This window comes from Protopterus annectens, chromosome 7.part0 (assembly GCF_019279795.1).
Source record: "Protopterus annectens isolate FY-2018-M chromosome 7.part0, PAN1.0, whole genome shotgun sequence".
Taxonomy (NCBI): domain Eukaryota; kingdom Metazoa; phylum Chordata; order Ceratodontiformes; family Protopteridae; genus Protopterus; species Protopterus annectens.
The window spans coordinates 461,957,360-461,976,583 of NC_056739.1; the positions used below are offsets into that span (position 1 = coordinate 461,957,360).

At 35.3% G+C, this 19,224-nt stretch overlaps 1 protein-coding gene across 1 annotated transcript in view; it reads left to right on the forward strand.

Annotated features, from left to right (window-relative positions):
• The window catches only part of LOC122805984 (vomeronasal type-2 receptor 1-like), a 136,927-nt gene that overhangs the window by 58,242 nt on the left and 59,461 nt on the right, over positions 1-19,224 (forward strand). Inside the window, exon 4 of the mRNA XM_044076223.1 lies at positions 6,249-6,776. Within this exon, the coding sequence (XP_043932158.1) occupies positions 6,249-6,776 (528 nt within the window). The remainder of the gene's footprint in view (positions 1-6,248; positions 6,777-19,224) is intronic.

The following is a 19,224-nucleotide window of genomic DNA, read 5'->3' on the forward strand; positions in this document are numbered from 1 at the left end:
GCATGGTTGTGCTAACTGTAATATGTCAGACTCCATTTTGTTTTTTTTGTTTTTTTTAATATCTTCAAATTTGAGCATATCTCTGCATTCTTGCTGCATGCTAGGGACTGCATAGATGTGCTAGGGATGGCTGCGGACTCCACAGCCATCCACAGAGCATTCATATGAGTCTGAGTCCATGTTCATGAGCATCCAAGAGAAATTTATGTTCATAAGTGGCTGTACGCATTCGCATAATACTGCAATTCAGATGAGATAAATGCAAAAGAGACTAATTGCATACAAAATATGTAAATGGACCTGAATTCACATGGAAAGGCTAAATACCACCATATTAACTTTCCATGATTCAAGTTAGGTGGCAAATATCTTATGAAGCAGCAGACTTCCTAAAAGTAAGAAAATAATAAAAATATTATAATTTAATAAGAAAGACTCAAAATATATAAAATTATTGATTTAAATTTAAGAAATGTTGATTTCACTTCTGTCATGTTCTTGCTATGATAGCTATTAATGAATAGTGTAACAATGTCATTTGGAACTGGGAATTCAATACGGCAGGAGTGGAAATGATTATTGTCATTGAGGAAAATCATTACTTTTGTATTATTTAGTGATTGTGTATAAATACTAAAACAATGAGTAAAAAGGTTTAGCTTTATTGGCCTGAATTTGTCCATAACAGACTTTAAAGCAAAAGGTCATGGGCATTCAGAACTGCCATACAGTTGTAGCATCTGATGTCCTTAAGGGGTCATTTGCATATATCCCATGTGCACCTAATACAACAGGCTTAAGGAACTACACAGTAGAAACTCTAGCTTGGCTATTTTTCTCGTAGTTTTTACTGATTTGGTATATATGGTTGAACTGCAGTCTTTAAGTTGCCTACTGGGTATTTCTGACTGTCAGTGATGAATACAAAATTAAATGAATACATGACGATGGCAAGGGGTAGGGGCACAACTTTATTTGTCTTGGCTGCCATGCATATATAATTATGGGCTTTGTGTTAGCTAACATTTTTTAAAAGAGTGGCAGGCACACATGGTCAGTGTTGTGCAGTATGAATGATGACTACATCAAAAAGATTTTTTGTGTATGATTGCAGCCTTTTTTAAATGCAGTAATGATGCAAAACAAGGGATCAAGGCAGAAAAAAGAGAACTTCAGCCATGGGGAAAACCTCATCCTCGTGGCAGCTCTTAGGACATCTGGGAAATGTCTGTTTGGTAAAGGGAGGACAAACTAGCTGCGAGGACAAAAGCCTGGTATCAAGTTGTCCTCAACATTAATACAAAGCTGGTGGTAGAAACTGTACATTAACACAATGCAAGAAGAGGGCAAATGATATGGTAGGACATCTAGTAGCAAGGTGAGGCAGAATGCAGTTTCCCGTAGCAATACATGGGGGCACCACAAGCTATTCAGTTAACACCAGATGAGGAATACCTTCTGTCCATTCGTGGGGTTGACTAAAACTTAGAAGATGATGGCACTGGAATAATCAGAGGTGGTGTGAACACTGGCTATTAACAGTATCTGCAGCAGCAGCTACACTCATCTGTTCAGGAAGGTTGGTTTACAAACAGTAACATATATTCATGTACAGAAAAGAATGCTGACAATGAATGATTAGATCTTAAATGAAGACAGTGTACATACTGTGTGTCCCCCACACCCCCTTAATAAGCATAAATTAGTGTATGTTTCAGTATGAGTAATGTTCACAAATCATTTTGTACAGGGTGAGCACCCTCACTACTGCACAAATTATGATATATATATATATATATATATATATATATATATATATATATATATATATATATGTATATATATCACACACTAATACATAGTATGGTGGCACATCAAGCGTCTGTGGCCACGTACATTCATACACTAGTTGGGACTTACTAGACTCAAGTAGGAATCACTCTTGGAAGGGGAACAGGGCAGGGTACTGTCCAAACTCATGGGGACAGATCACATGAGACTATAAGTGCTTCTCAGGAAAGTAATGTAGCTTGTCAGTGGGAATAAGCAGAACAGATTTAATGTAGGTCATGTCAATGTTCATCTACATCTACCAGAACCTCCTATTCGAGGTTCAGATTACATTCACAGAGTGCTGTCAGATCAGTGTCTGCAGGGTCACCCTCATCAAATAGGTCATGACATTGAACCAACTCAACATACATCTCACATGACAGCCCATCTTCAAAATCAATTCCACTGTCACCTAGCCAATTTTTACGCTATGTGTATGACTCATTTCATCTAAAACTACTGTGAATCAATCCAGACAATTCTGCTATTTACAATTTGACCTTTAGAGACACAGCTGGATGTTTAACTAGAATGAAATTAAGATACGAAAAAATGGGGAGTGGGACACTTTACAACTGTATGCATTACATTCCCTGTAATAGTACTGTTTGGAAACCTAGGGAACTGTGAAAAGAAATCTGTATGATATAATATGAAACTGCAGTCAGTAGCACCAATGTTCTATGCTTGAACATTCCTACAGCAGGTAATTACTCACAATATAAAATTATGAATAAACGTTTCATGGAAACACAGCATTAAGAAAATTATAGATTAAAATTAGTATCCTGACATTTAAACAATTACTGCTGCCACTTCACCATCACCACTACATAAATGATCATATTTTTGTCACTGAACTCACAAATTATTGTGTATGCTTCAGCAAACAACATATTTTAATCTGATAATAAATTGAAAATATAAAAAACAATATGATATTTTTCATTCAAATACAATACATGAAGTAATCAAACATTGCAATAACAGTTTTTACTATTTACGCCAAATGAGGACACTCAGTAGATGCATACTTTATGTATATCACTTCAACAGAATATATTTTGCAAAATGGTTAAAAAGGTGATTGTTACTTATATGGGGCCTTATGACATCACTGAACATGCATGAGTGAGCACTCAGGCATAATGACTTCTAATAGATATACATATATATTATAATATGAGAGAGAATGTCAGATGAACAGTGACAGCAGAACGTGCAGCACATGACCTGGCACACTAATATCACCACATGCATCATTTATACTGTGTATGATTTTTAATTTTTTTGTCATAGTCCATAGTTCTGGACTAGATGCCACCTCTTTACCTATTACTATATGGGTTCCTTACTACTGCTGCTGGCTGGTCATCATCAGTCATTGTGGGACTGGAAATGTGAGCTGCACTGACAGCAGGGGTCATTTCACCACCAGACCAGTGCATGATCATGTTATACAGAATGCAAAATGCAGTGAACATCCTGCATTCAGTAGTTGGGTTATACTGAAGGCCACATCCAGACTCATCCAAGCACCAGAAATGGCTTTTCAGGAATGACATTATGGGTCTGGGACAGGGATCTTCAGCTCTACTTGGATTTCTCACGGGTGTCATGAGTCATGGCTCCAGTGGATAGCCAACATCACCTGAAAGAAAAAAAGGGAAACGTTATTTATTTTTCTGCAATACATTTTACCATAAATAACTGCTTAAATACAATATAAAAAAGAAAAAAAATATTTTTCAACTTACTAACAGGATAACTACTGGGAGTCCTGCCATGCCAGATATGAGAATTGTGGACAATGCCAGGATGCTGGGAAGAGGCATTGGTGATGAATCCCCATGCATTCCAAAATACTTAGAGATTGATGGAATGGAAGCCCTTTCTATTTTCGTACCCCCATGGATCAGAAGGGACCCTAATTGCAAGATGGGTGCAATCTATTGCACTTAATACCTCAGGGAAACATGCCACCCTATAAAGGGTACACATAGTCTGGGCTCTGTCCTGAGATGACACTAGGAAATAGATGCACTGATAAACGGGTGCCAAGAGTACATCTAGGGACTGCTGCAGTATACTCAAGGCAGAAGCCTTTGAAATCCCCAATATGTCTTTTTCTGTCTCTGGAAGTTCCCCAGGGCAAGTATTGAGAGGGCTACACATACCTTAGTGTCCACAAGGTTAAGAAGTCCACACATTCTCCCTGTGCCCCTATGGGAGTCATACATAACAACTGAAACCATTATAATGTCCCTGTCTTCTCTGAACCTATCAAGGATTTCCTGATTATCAAAGTTATAATAAGAAATCCTCTCCCTATATCTCTTGTCTTCTTGGTTGGCAAGCTCCGCTGGGTACAAGCAGTTTTGGCTCCACTAAGACAATCAATTGAAGTTGGAAATAGCAAAACTAGCAGCAAGTGAAACCATTTTTGCGGATTGCAATGTAGGTAAGTTTAGGAAGACTCCTCTTTAATGTGTCTGAGGATGGAGTAGGGTTGCCACCTTTCCTTGTGGCTAAATCCAGAGTAAGGCCACAACCCTTGCATCACTGGTAACCCTGCCCATTCCTGCTCCATCTCCTGCCTAAATTGTGAAGTCATTAGGACATCTGAGGACGAGAATACCCTCTTTTGACATTCCTGATGCCTGCTTTTAGCCAATTTACTATGCTTTTCTGTAAAAAAGCATAGTAAATCAGCTGATTTAACAAACTCTAATAGTCTGTTTCTTTTTTTGAAACAGAATACCAGAGTTTGTACAGTGTTTTCTGGACTACTAGAGAAGCAATTTGATTTTTGGATAGTCTGGAAAAAAACGGATAGGTGGCAACCCTAGGATGGCATGGAAGAGTGTGAAAATTCCACCATGCATTGTAAACAGAACAGAGAATGTTTCATTAGCATAAGCAGGGTTGCATCATTCCTCATTTACATCTCATTATGATTTAATTTGCTTATGCACACTTGAGGTCATTGCCCATTACTGTAACTAGCTTCTATGAATCCCAACTTAGCTGCACTCATTCACGGAAAGCATGGATATCCTTAACACATCCACATAATGACTATGAATACCACCCTTAGTGAAATGGGAAGAACATTAAGCATATATAATAATGTTACTTAGTTATATATAATTATTTGTGTGTTGATTTATTATTTTATAACATCCAGTGCTTCACCAATACTACTTTTAAGTGCAGTTTGTGTTTTTAGTAGGTTTATTTACAAGTTGACTTTTACTTAGTTATATATTTTTTTCTGAAAAGATATGTTAGATCATTATACTATGTTTGCTTGCAGAAGTTAACTGTGGATTCCTTAAGCAAATGTTATTTATGGAGAGAAATGATTTAACTAAAATCAGACAGTAAGAATTCCACCAATGTATTTTTATTTCATCATCCTTTTTTAATAAAGATATATTCCAGTTTTAATTAGGGATCCCGATCAGCTGATCGAGTTTGCAGAAATTGAAACTTCATAGAGTTGAGACCATATGATTGGATTTTTGAAAACTCAGAGCTATTGAATGGAGATTGTGGCACAGTGAGGATCAGGAAATTTACAGTTTCTTCACTGTAGTGTGATCTCAGAGTTGGTATATATAATTTGCAGGGGGTGTGGGAGGCTGGGTACAGAAGGGATTGCCACACCTGCAGAAATGTAAAAACAGTAGATTGTGTGTGTGTGTGTGTGTGTGTGTGTGTGTGTGTGTGTGTGTGTGTGTGTGTGTGTGTGTGTGTGTGTGTATCTGTGTGTGTGTGTTTTTGTTTTTGATGTTCATGTTTTAGGAAACCCGATCATATGGTCTCTTTGATTTTTTTTTCGAGTTTCCGAAAAGTTGATCATCTGACATAGATCCTTTTCATTAGTTGTGAAATACAATGCACTGTGAAAAATGTCTTTTTGAAAATGCAGGAGTCTGGAGTAAAACAAACAGATGTAGCTTTTTGAATATTTAAGAGATTTTAACAAATACAGATATTGCAGCTGTGGACTGTTATAAATTTAGTAACTTAAGATGGGTTCCAAAATGGTGGTCGTCTGAGAAACACCCTCTCCTCATAGCTCCTACTTCATTTATTAGGTTAACCTTATAAATTCAGTAATCCATAGGTAAAGACCTTATACTTCTGAATTTTTATCTGTCTAAGATTAAATATATCTGAAATTTATACTAAACTAATAGTTTAGTACTTTAGTTCTGCACCTTTTAACCAGCAGGTAAAAGAAAACGATCGTACACGTGGATCTATAGAGGCCCAAGCTTTCAGCACCATAATAAATGACAGCAGCCACGAGAAGTGAAACGAAAGTAATAATGCCAAAAGAAGTGGGAAGTATGGAAATCCAAACTTCAAAATCTAAATTATCAGCCATATTTACTTCACCTGAGAAGGAGGTAAAGAGACTGAGATCATCTAAAACCTTACAGGAGCAGCCAAAGGAACCGATTAAGCAGAAGACTGATGGAACACTACAAGTGGATGAGCTGAAAAGCGCCCTGTTACCTCTGCAATCGGCCATTCAAGAATTATCTGGAAAAATGAACTCTTTCGGGTCCTCAATCAACAAAATCGCTGACGGTTTGGAACTTGCTGAAGGAAGATCCAAAACAAATGAGATAGAAATTGAACGCCTAAAGGAGGAACTAAAAACTAAAGATAAAACGATATATGACATTCAAGCAAAAATTGTTGATCTAGAGGCTAGAAGTAGGCGGAATAACCTGATAATTAGGGGCTTATCTGAGAAGTACGAATCACATAACCTACTTGAAACTATTGCACAAATCTTTAACAACTTGCTCCACGAGAGAAGCCCTTCAGCTAAATACATCATTGAAAGAGCACACAGAGCTCTGCGGAAATGGCAAACTCATTCAATCCCAAGACCCATTTATGTCAAAATGCTTAACCATCAAGATGTGCAAACCATTCTCTCAGCCTATAAAAAGTGAAATCACTTTACATGGAATAACCAAAATATTGTCATCTCCCAGGACCTACCCCTTGAAATAAGAGAGAAACGCCGCAAACTTTCTCCCTACTGTGCTGACCTTATCTCACGTAAAATTAAGTTTCAAATGAAGTTCCCGTGCTCTTTGTCCTTTACCTACAAAGAAATTTAATTCTCTACGTCCTCACCCAAAGAAGCGGACTCAATTTTTGTCAAGTGCTTTGGTTCAGCTCTGACTATACATTGAAGCTCCCGACTGCTTCTTCTCACTTACCGGAGGCTTTCTGATCCTATCTGATTGACTCTGAAGACTACAGTTAACCTTCCAGGTAATAAATGTCCTATCTTTATTGGTATTCCGCTCCAGGTGTTCTCCTGTTCTACTAAGAACATTTCTTCTAGATCCAGTTGTCCTGGGGATCCGTGAAAGTGACAGTCTGATCAGGAATTTACTGATACACCTCCTAAGCCGGAAGTATACTAGAGAATATCCCCTGGAGTCCTACAGCGCAATGTTCAACTTAAAAAGCGCTACTGTCGCTAATTGTTGAGTCCGACTGCATTTGAATCAAGAAACAAGTTATAAATAAGATTTTACTGCTGGGACGGGTGAGAGTTAATATTTTCCCTTTTTTTTTTTTTACATCGGCACAGCTATTGCTTAAGTCACCCTTCCCGTTTATGTTTTTTTTTTTTTTTTGAGTGTGGAGCCTCGATCTGCTCTGCCTGTTCTGATCTGCTGTCAGTCTTGTCATATGATGCTTAATACTAACCAGTTTGTCACTAGCCTTAAAGGTAACTCTTTATAACCCTTGGCTACAAGAGGAATACAGCTCTTGCTGTCAGAAGATATGCTTTGTTAAGTTATGTAGAATTATTACTTCCTATGTAATTGTTTCATCCCATTATTCATTATATCTGGTGACACCTAAGATATATTCTATTATAAATATACTAGTTGTTGTGCAAGGAAAACTTCTATTATTAAACTAATTAATCCAACCTGAAACTTTGCTATATACCAATTGAGGCCTGTTTACCAAATATGTGTGGCTAATTTTAGAATCTATTAGACTACTTTAATCAGAAATTGACCAATTTAATATATTGGGTCAAATCTTATATAGTTGACCAACTTCTACATATTATTATACATTTTTTGGAAGCTATCTGAATATGATAAGTAGGGTTTCTGATGGCTTCTTTGGGAATTAGACTGGTGATGTACATTGCTTGTAAATATTGTTGGTATTTTGATTTTCTTTTACATTTCAAATGTATGATAAGTTCATGCTCATTTAGTGTGCATAGTTTTATTTCTCTCTCAGTTGTAGGGGTTATGTGGTTAGGCACGGGGATAAAATTGAGTGAGTTTTGTGCCATATTTTTTATAATTGCCACATACTGCAATTCCACTGGAGCTAACATTCTATTATCTACCTTACACTTCAGATATTCATATGTTGTTAACCCGACCCCATTCAGTCATGGATAAGCTTTGGAACATTACTTCCTGGAATGTCAGGGGGCTTCATGAGAAAAACAAGAAAAATTTGTTAATGCAAGTCTCAGTCAGACCTTTGTTTTATCCAAGAAACGCACATGAAAAATGAAGAGTGGATCAAAGAAAAAAATAGAAAATGGGTTAAGGACATTATCTCATTGGGCTTTAGTAATAATTCCAAGGGGGTTGCGATCATTATTAAAAATTCCTTTAAACCTACGATTGTTGATAAAGGGGCTGACCAAGAAGGTAGATGGTGTTATATTACATGTTTATCCCATAATTTAAATAAACCTGTTCTGTTTCTAAACCTCTATGGTCCATGCTCAGGACAACAAGAATTCATCATGAAAGTCTATAATTTCTTACTTAAATTTCCAAATTACATGTTTATCTTAGGCGGAGATTAGAATATGGTTATTGACCCTAACATTGACCGCTCAGGTAAGGCTAAAGTTCTAAATACTCAGGATTCCCTAGCTTTGAGAGAGTTAATACTTGATTTTGATTTGATGGACCCAGTTTCGTTTGATTGCGATTCTGGGAATAATAACTTTTTCACTTATTTTTCCAAATGCCACCACTCCTGGTCTCGTATAGACTTTTTTTCTAATATCTAATTTTTTAGCTAAAAGGCAAATTAAATGTTTAACTGAACCTAGATTCCTTTCAGATCATTCAAGCTTAGTCTTAGAGATAGGTTCTACACTAAACCCATCCCCAGCATATAAAGACTATAACTGGTCACTTAACAGCAACTTACTAAAAGATCAGTTAGTAATTTGGAAGAAATTACTTTTACTTTAAAAGAACTCTTTTCTGCCTCTCACGACAGTGATATCCCTTTCGATATTAGATGGGCAGCATGTAAAGCTGTGATTAGGGGAATTTTTATCAGGAAAGCTAGCTTTCTTAAAAAACTGAATAAAGAACAGGAAAATAGTTTAGTGACGGAGATTAAGACTCTGGACGATAAGCTCTTAGCTAACTACTCCTTAGACACCCAAAAAGAGTTGCAAATTAAACAAAAAGAACTTTTTGATCGCCATCAATCTAACTTTTCCCTCCAAGAATTAAGATATATTTCTAGATTATCTGAATCCATACAAACTCCTTCCAAAGCTCTAGCCAGACTGATAGAGAATACACCTAAATCCCCTACAATCACATTCATTCATTATCAAAACATACTGTATAAATCAGATACACAAATTATTCAACTATTTCACCAAATATATTCAGATATTTATGCTAGCAATAACTTGCTTCCTTCCTGTGTTGAGATGGAAAAATCTCTGAGTAGCCTTACTTTCCCAAAACTAACCGAGTCCCAGAAAAATATCCTTTCAGCCCCCGCTAGCTATTTCAGAGATTCTTGAAGCCATTGATAATCTTAAAATAGGGAAAGCTCCAGGCCCAGATGGCTACCCTTCCGATTTTTATAAAACATTTAAAACTACCCTAGCTCCCATCCTGCTTAAACTTTATGAATATTTCTCAAACAACGGTATTACAGACCTATATTTTAATCACTCTAAAACTATAGTAATTCCTAAAAATACTCTAGATGGCTCCAGCCTAAATAACTATAGACCAATCTCTCTTATGAATGTGGACATAAAAATTATTTCGGCCATTCTAGCAAACAGACTTAAAAAAACTATACATACCTTAATTTCTCCAGAACAAGCGGGTTTTATGCCTAATAGGCATACCTGGGACAATACCTTAACATTAGAAACTATGATACATATCACCAAAAAAGAAAGAAACCCTAGATATGCTATGGTTTTAGTTGCTTGTAAGGCCTTTGATCGGGTAAATTGGAACTTTTTGTTTTTGGTATTGTCCTTCTTCGACATCCCCCCTGACTTTATCAACATTATCAAAACATTATATAATAGCTCTTATACACGTTTGTATATAAACAGGCAATATTCTCAACCAAGAAAGATTGCAAACGGCACCAGACAGGGGTGTCCTCTATCACCGCTGCTCTTTAACTTATATTTAGAACCCTTTTTCCTGTATATCTCACAGAAAACTTATCACTCAATTCCTAAAATTCTCAATACTAACATTAGCTTCACCGCCTTTGCTGATGATCTGAATCTTTGCTTTGAACATCCTCTATCTGACACTAAAAAGATAGTTGAGTCCTTGAATACCTTTGCCTCTATCTCGGACTATCAAGTCAACCAAAATAAATCCTTTATTTCCCCGATCAATCCTATGACACATAAACAATATCTCTTTCCAGATTCTTCATTTCGTATGGATTGCTCCCTTAAATATCTCGGAGTTTCGTATGACCACTCTTCCTCTTCTATTCTACATTCTAATTTATTAAAAACCTGGCTCTCTATCTCCCAGGATATTTCGAAATGGCGACAGTTAAAACTCCCTATGTTAACTAAAACCTCTATCATTAAAATGAATATTATTCCAAAGCTCCTTTATCATCTCAATGCATCTCTTTCTTCTACTTCAAATCTCTTCTTTAACAGAGTACACAAAGCCTTTGCAAAATTCATATGGCACCCTAAGACTGTAAGAATCTCATATGAAAGACTTATCTTGCCGAAATCTAAGGGTGGTCTAGCGATGCCCAATCTCCTTCTATACTACAGAATCATTCACGCAAACAGGATAATCACAATTGATAATCATCAATCAAACTCCCCTACTTGGACTCCTCTGTGGGTCAAAATGTGGTATAATCATGCCCTAAATAATAATCTTAACCCAAAAGCTCTACCTTTTTTTAAGTAAATTAAACCTTAAGAAACTAAAAATACACTATTCCCTGCAGGTGATAATTAAAACTTTTCAGGAGTTATTCCAATCCCTTAATTTAGGAAATGCTCTCCTCCTCTTTCAACCAATTCATCTCAACCCGAATTTAAACCTGAACTGTAAAATGATCAAGTTGAGCAACTACCCATTAATTAAAGACTTTACATTATGGGATATTCATAAACACAGCCACCTGTCCCTAACAGATCTTCAAATTTCTTTAGATTTACCTAAAAAATATACCATTATCTTGAGGCAATTAAGAGAGCTTACCTTATCATTACTTCACAGTTATCCCAGTAATGACATTGAGCATAACCAGGTGGCCATCCTATTACAAAACTTAGCAGGACAAACATGCTATCTATAGCTTACAGAACCTTTTCCACATTTCTATATCAAGGAAAAAATATTTTTGCGGATTACTGGGACCAGCAGGGAACAAGCCTCTCGATACAGCAGAAACTCCTGGCTATAAAATCTACCCTTATGTATTCTCCCTATAAAAAGCTTTTTTATACACAATTTATGATTACAAACAATTTATATTTAACTCCAGTCCACTTGAACAAATTCAATCTGAATGTATCCACTGCGTGTTCCTGTTGCTCTTACCCACATGCAGATATTATTCACATTTTGTGGTTTTGTAGATATTCCCATAATATCTGGTGCTCACTCAAGGTAAGACTAGACAAAATGGGTTACCACAAATCAACCTTATTCTGACACATATGTTTTCAAAGATAACACTCAATTCTCATCCAGAATACACAGGAAAACCACTTTTTCAAACAGTTATCTTGAATATTCTAGTAATCATACAAAAGCTTTAATGAGAAACATTTTTAAGGGACAGCTGATTCGAGTGTTAAGGATGAGTTCTTCATACCCTGACATGCTTATAGAAGTTACTTACATAATATCTTTATTTAAGGACAGAGGTTATGATGTAAAAATTATGCAAAAAATAAAAAAAACAAGTTGTAAAGGGATGGGGGACAAGATATGTCCCATTACTAGGTCTAGGTCACACTAACTCTCAAAATGTATATAAAGACAGGCAAACTGTTACATCTAGGAACTATAGTAGAGCATGTATACTTGAATATGGACCTCATATGTCCAAAATCAAAGAAATATTAAATAGGAATTGGAATATTATCCTTGCGGATACAAATGTAGCCAACATAGTTAGACATAATCCTTGCTTTATTAACAAAATGGGACCAAATATCAAGAAGTATTTGGAAATGGGTCCTATATATAAAAACCCTTCACTGAAACACACTAAGTGTGGCAACTGTAATTGGTGTCACACTATTAATACAAGTGAAGGGGTTAGGTTAGATAATATTAATAGATCTTATGTAAAGTTCAGACAAGGAAATTGTAGATCTAAACTATTAGTATACTTAGCTTTATGTTGCACATGTTCAGCCTTTTATATAGGAAAGACCAAGAGACAGTTATGCAAACGTATTTATGGTCATATGTATTGCATTAAAAAGAGCAATGAGAAAAACGCTCTGTACAGACATATCAAGCAATCAGGAGAAGACCATCATTTTTCATTCGCTATATTGGATATTATCAAGCCAGACCCAAGAGGGGGCAATTATAAAGGGTATCTATCATATAAGGAATTGTGGTGGTAACTTTTTACTGATGCATCCTCTCCCCCTGGGTTGAATGATTTCATTTCTATCAAGCCGTTGCTTTACATACTAGATTAATTCTACTATAATACATTTTATTATAAAGCTACCTCGTATCTTTTACATATTAATTTGTGTCAGAACTTTGTTGTGCATCTATTTGAATGTGTGTATATACATGTAATTAATTTTAAACAAATGCTTGTTATATTGTTGTTATTTAGTAGCTGTAGCTTTAAATTTGGCTACATAATTTGGCGCCAAAAAGATTATTTAAATTGTAACTGGTTTTAGTATTGAATTCAGTTCTGATGAAGCCCGTATTGTTAACGGGTGAAAGCGCTTAACTTTTAGGATATTGCTATGTGGTTCGTATGGACATTTTAATAAACACTGAAGTTTTCATTAAGTTCTTTTGGTGCTGTTTTTGAATATTGGACTGGTTGGAAGTTATTGGCATCTCAAGATAACATAGCGGTTGGCGTAAGCTTTTTTCCCTTTTTGGTTCAGTTTTTGTGTGAACGCCATAGATTGAATTCTTTATCCTGGGAAATGGCTTTACTGCGTGTTACCAGCCTTAACATACCTACATTTAAACTTTGTGCCCTAATTGCACTCTGTCTCCTAGTCAAATTTTACATCACCAAACACTAGATTGACCAATCCAAACTGTCCTGGAGGGGCTTTAAGAATTTGGCTATCAAATACATCACCTCTCAAAAACTGCTAATAATTAACCCCCGCAAGTGGACTATATACCAGAAATTATGGGATTTTATCTTTCGACTTTTGACTGATGACTAACAGTTACTTCTTATATGGCATTTTTATACCCCTGTCCACCACTAAATCCCTTAACCTGTTTATTCCTTCTCTAGTACCTGTCTCCCTTTTTGATAATGGACATTGTGGTGTTTGATATTTAATTTCCCCCCATCTCTCCAGAATTCTGATTGTTGACTGAGGTGAATTGCAGTATGGTATATGTTTTATCTACACTACCTAACTAGCTTTGCATTTGGAGATTCCCCTTTTGTAGCATTTTTTTTTTCTCCTGTTCTTATTGACACATATGTATATAGATTATAATTTGGATCACTTTTGTATTAATGTGCAGGATTAATCCATCTATTGTTGTAACAATGTTTTTTTCTTTTTTTCCTCTTCCTTTTATATTTGTCAAAATTAATAAAATTGTGTTTTGAAAAAAAAAAAAATTAGTAGCTTAAATGCAACCTCAGATTACTTCACAATTCCTGAAATTCAAGTTAAAGGTGTAAGTAAAATAACCACTGAGAACATGGAAAGTAAATTGTGTTAAAAGTACAAACAAGTGCTGTTCAGCAAAAACTCAAATTTACACAAATTCAATACACTCAAAAGCTCTGGCTCAGTACTATAATGTATTAGAATGCAGTACAATTCAAACTTTAATTTTTTTAAAGTTTTCACAAACACGTTATCACATTTTATAAAGTTTACAATCTAGAAATATAGTATCAGCAACAGTTTTATTCACACTGACCTGAGATTTCATATAGTACTAAGTAATGTGTCTTCTCTGCTTATTTTTCAGATAGTTATAAAAATCTGGAAAAATATACCACTTTTGTGTAACTAACAATACAAACAGCACTAAGTATCTCCCTAGCCGTGCAATTTATAGTTCACTTATCAATGAGAGGTTTCTACAGCACCATTTAAGGATTCGGGTGGTGCTATGAAATGGCAGATACATCACTTGTTTCTGGTAATTTTTATATGAATAATGAAATACATTTGCTCATAATGACTATTAAACAGTTAACAACATCTTCAGTAAAGTGCAGGTACCTTTGTATCTCCTAGCATGACTTTTCAAAGTGTTTCCCTCTGAGATATGAAGCTCACACAGTTATGAAAATATGTATAGAAATATGAAAATATGTGAAAAATAACACTTAATATCTCCACTGTAATGCATCAGAGATGAACCATTGCACAGTAATTTTGTTTCACAAACTCTGCCCTTCAAATATTAACTCTTTTTAGTTGTCAAGTCACTAATTTAAAAAATCCATCTCCAAACAAATGGAAACATGATAAAAAGGTTCTTAAGTATGAGTCAGTTATGAAATTAAAGCAATGCACTTACACGGTGCTTAGCTTATGTTTCAAACGGTGCATACTGAGTATACAGTACATTCACAGAAGATATAATTTCTGTGACAGAAGAGATGCTGACCATAAAGACAGAGGATGACTATTGCATATTGTATTCCTGCCACACATACATATCTGTATACTCTAGAACAGCCATACATTGGTTGAATGATCTTGCTGTGATATCATGGACAATTTATTAAAATAGCACTTAATTCCACATTATTGTGTACATTTTTGTGAATGCAACCACTTTCTCAGAATAGGATTGTAATCTGAAATGGAAGAACTCTATTGCTCATAATTTTATTAAATTGGAATGAATTGTTTGACTGAGTCAGTTTCAAAACTGTATCACTCAGGTGATTCTTTCTGATTTTTTTTTCTACTGGGCCTAGAATAACTGTGGCTTTAAAGTAAAGGATGTAACCTGAGAGTAAACTTATACAAGTGGAATTAAGAAAACATTTATAAATATATTATATTATGAATAACATCCTCCAAACTGATAATTAGCTTCATACTCTTTCATTACCTACCCTACCTACCCTACATTTTAACAGACACCCTATTCACAGATCAGGATTATTAAAATAAAAGTTAACAAATCATCATTTTAGTATTTAACTAGACAGTTTACATCTTTGAAGTACACATATTTTAACACAAAATGCCAATATACCTTCTAATGAAGAAACATATACTAATAGCTTTCTAATGATTGAATAAAGCTAGTCATTCTCAAATTAACTAATATGATTTATGTTCATTTATTTATGCCACAGTTCATCTCTAAATTAATTAATATTTGCCATTTCTTTATCAACAGTCTGAATATTTTTTCATGCAAATATTAAACATTTGAAATTTTGTGAAAGATAAATAGTGGCCTATAGGAATTACAATGACATTTATTCAAGATGCTTTTGATAAACCTAAAGATTGTAGCTCATACCTTATCAAAGTTAAGTGTGTGAAGATCAGTTTCACATTTATTTAGAGATGAATTTCAAAAAACTATCATAACTAGATATTGGATTATTGTACTGTGTGTTTGATAAATTGTCCCCTGTAACAAACCTTACACTGTAACTTCTGGGTTTTATAAGTCTGTTTTAAATTCAGGAGAAATCGTGAATTTATTTGTATCATTAAAAAGACTGCTTGTAGCTTCATTAACATTTTCAGTATTACTTACTGAACATTTATTAAGTATATAAACAAAACTGGTTTTAAAGTCCAAGGAAGTTAATATAAGCCTGGTACCTCATCTTTCTTTAATTCCTAGATCTAGAAATGTGTTTTTTGTTTTTTACATGATTAACATTTCATAGTGTATAGCAGGTACAACGCAGAGTAAAATAATGAAAAACAAAGAATTGTTAACAATGTGAACAACATGATATAATCTACACTGAAAATTCAGATAACATACACTAATAATTTAAACAGGACTGAATTTGTCATTTATATGTATATTTTTCATATCTATTGCTTAATTAGTCCACTTATTTAATTTAAAATGAAATCTATGTAATACTGTTAGGGTGATATCAGAATAATGTTCAAATAAGTAAACAATGCATGGAAGTATGGAGACCACTGTTATAATTGATACATGTTATGTCTAAGCTCTATCTACCTGTGGATGTAGAGATGCCAAAAATCCCAAACATAACATATTTTGGGGATAACAGACCCCAAGTAATGTCATTCAACACCCTGTGCAAAGTGTTTTTGCTCCTGAACACTGTCATGTAATCACACAAATCATGGATTCCCTCAACACCCACAACCTTCTCACAAACACACATGGCTTCAGGCCCTATCATAACACCACAACAGCCCTTATGTCATTCACTCATATAGCAAATAACCACAGAAATAATGACAGCTATGTTGCTGCTATCCTGCTTGACCTCTCTAAGGCATTTGATATGGTTAACATAACAAACTCTTTTCATCCCTCTCAGAACTGAATCTTAGCAGTCCCACCATTTCCTGGTTTCAAAGTTATTTAACAGGTAGACAGCAAGGAGTACAGTGCAGGAAGGACGCTCTCCTTTATTACCAGTCACACTGGGTGTTCCTCAAGGCTCCATCCTCTGCCCTTTACTATTCTTTATCTTCACTAACAACCTCCATACCTCTGCTTTACATGCCTTAGTCATCCAATGTGCTGATAACTCAACACTAATCTGTTCCTCTCCTACTTTCCAAGGGCTGCAACTACAAACACGTCTCTTTCCTCTCTGTAGAAGAATGGCTTACCAACACTCAACTAATATTTAACCCCAATAAAACCAAACTTCTCATATTCCAACCTACTAAACACTCTACTACCATTCCCACATTTATTATCATTTCTAGCAATAAGACAACAATCTCTCCTGTCTCTCACACCAAACGTCTAGGTGTTGAAATAGACTGCAACATGAAATTTAACACTCACATCTCACTCACCATAAAGAAAGTACACAAAAAATGGAGGGTCTATATAGAAATAAACAATTCCTCACAAATGGCACCAGGGCTAAAATAGCACAAACACATCTTATCGCTACACTTCTATATGCCTCTCCTATCCCCACTATTCTTAGAAAATCAGATATAGCTAAACTCAATACCTGCTATAACAAAACTGCAAAGTTCACCACCAATAGTCCACACCAAACACACCACTGCTCAGCCCTTAAACAACTCAACTAGCCTGAACTTCCCCATTTTCTTCTTTACAACCAGCTTATACTAACCCATAATATTCTTTACAACCCCACTAAACCCCCCAAATTACAAAGCCTAATACAGTCTTACTCCATTACTGCTGTCCTATGCTCCAACAATAAGCCTCTCCTTCAAGTCACTAATGCCAACAACTCTGCAGGATCCTCCCTCTGTTCACATTTTATAACTAAAAAATCAAACACTTTGCCCACTAATATAACAGCTACAATGTCCTTAGGTCACTTTAAGAAAACACACATACAGTCAAATTGGATTTGTAACTGTGACTCCCCATGCTAGACTAACTCCATCTCCTTCTAACCCATTCTGGGTAAACACTACTCATTTATTTTTAGGCTTTAGTCTTCTCTTTATCTTGCAAATACCATACCGCATACCTCTTTCTTCCTCCCAATAGCTTACTGCTTCTTCTAAGTAGAAATATTTAATATATACTTATATTATTATAATTCTAAATCATACTGAATGTTATTTTGATTGTTCATGTTAAGGGTTATCAGCTCGGTAACTGTATAGTGTACCATTTTTTACCCTACTTTTAGTTGATCTACAGCTTAAAGTGTTACTATCACAGTTTTTCATTGATATAATTTCTATAGTGTTTTTCATGATGTAATTTGTATAGTGTTTTTCATCTGTACTTGCAACATTGTACTTTTTAGTCTATGTTATATGTGGAGCTTTTCTCCATGGGCCTCTGCTGAAAAAGAGCTTGTGTTCACTCGGACTTTCCCTATGACCAAATGTCAAATAAATAAAATAAATGTAAGATGCAAAGAATTGATCTCTAATTCATGACAATGCCAGCACTTGTCCCACTGAGACAATCTCATGTATATAAACCAGCCAGCATTACATTTGCCAACTGAGAATTTAGGTAGTAATAGCCATCTGTTATCTTGTATATGTCTAAGGCTGAAAATCCTTGTTTCCTAAGTTTGTAGTCTAACATCCTATTCTATTTATTTAAATTCTCTGACACTAGAGAAGGGATAGCGTACATTGACCCAAAATAGAGAATTTCCTATTTCCACAATGGAAATATACAGTATTAGTTGGAAGAACTGCCATCAATGGCATGTCAAGGCAGGAAATGTCCCCTTTGATTTGGTCCTACACATAAACTGTAAGCAGTTTCATACCATAAATCTGAAGTTTAACAAATGCATATCTCCACCCAAATGAATCACCAACAGGATTTATAGCCTTATCTAAATACCGTAATGATTCCATAAAATGTTCTACTGGTAAGTACAACATCCCCTCACCTTTTGTATCCAATGATTTTTTGCATTTTCATATATATTCAGTGACAGGCTGGATATCATTAATACATGTTTCTAGTTTTATTGCATTTTGTTGTTGCATTAAAACCACAATATTGCAAACATATTTGCTGTATAATTGTAATTCAGTGTTAAAGCTGCTTCTCACTTGCCTGTAAACAAAGAGCCAAACCAGCTTAACCACTGCACTCCGGACTGTGTCTTATAGATACTTAATCTCACTGAGGGCAACTAAAGTGATGGAGGAAAGTGGTTTATCCCCTTGTTACCAATCTCAAGATTATT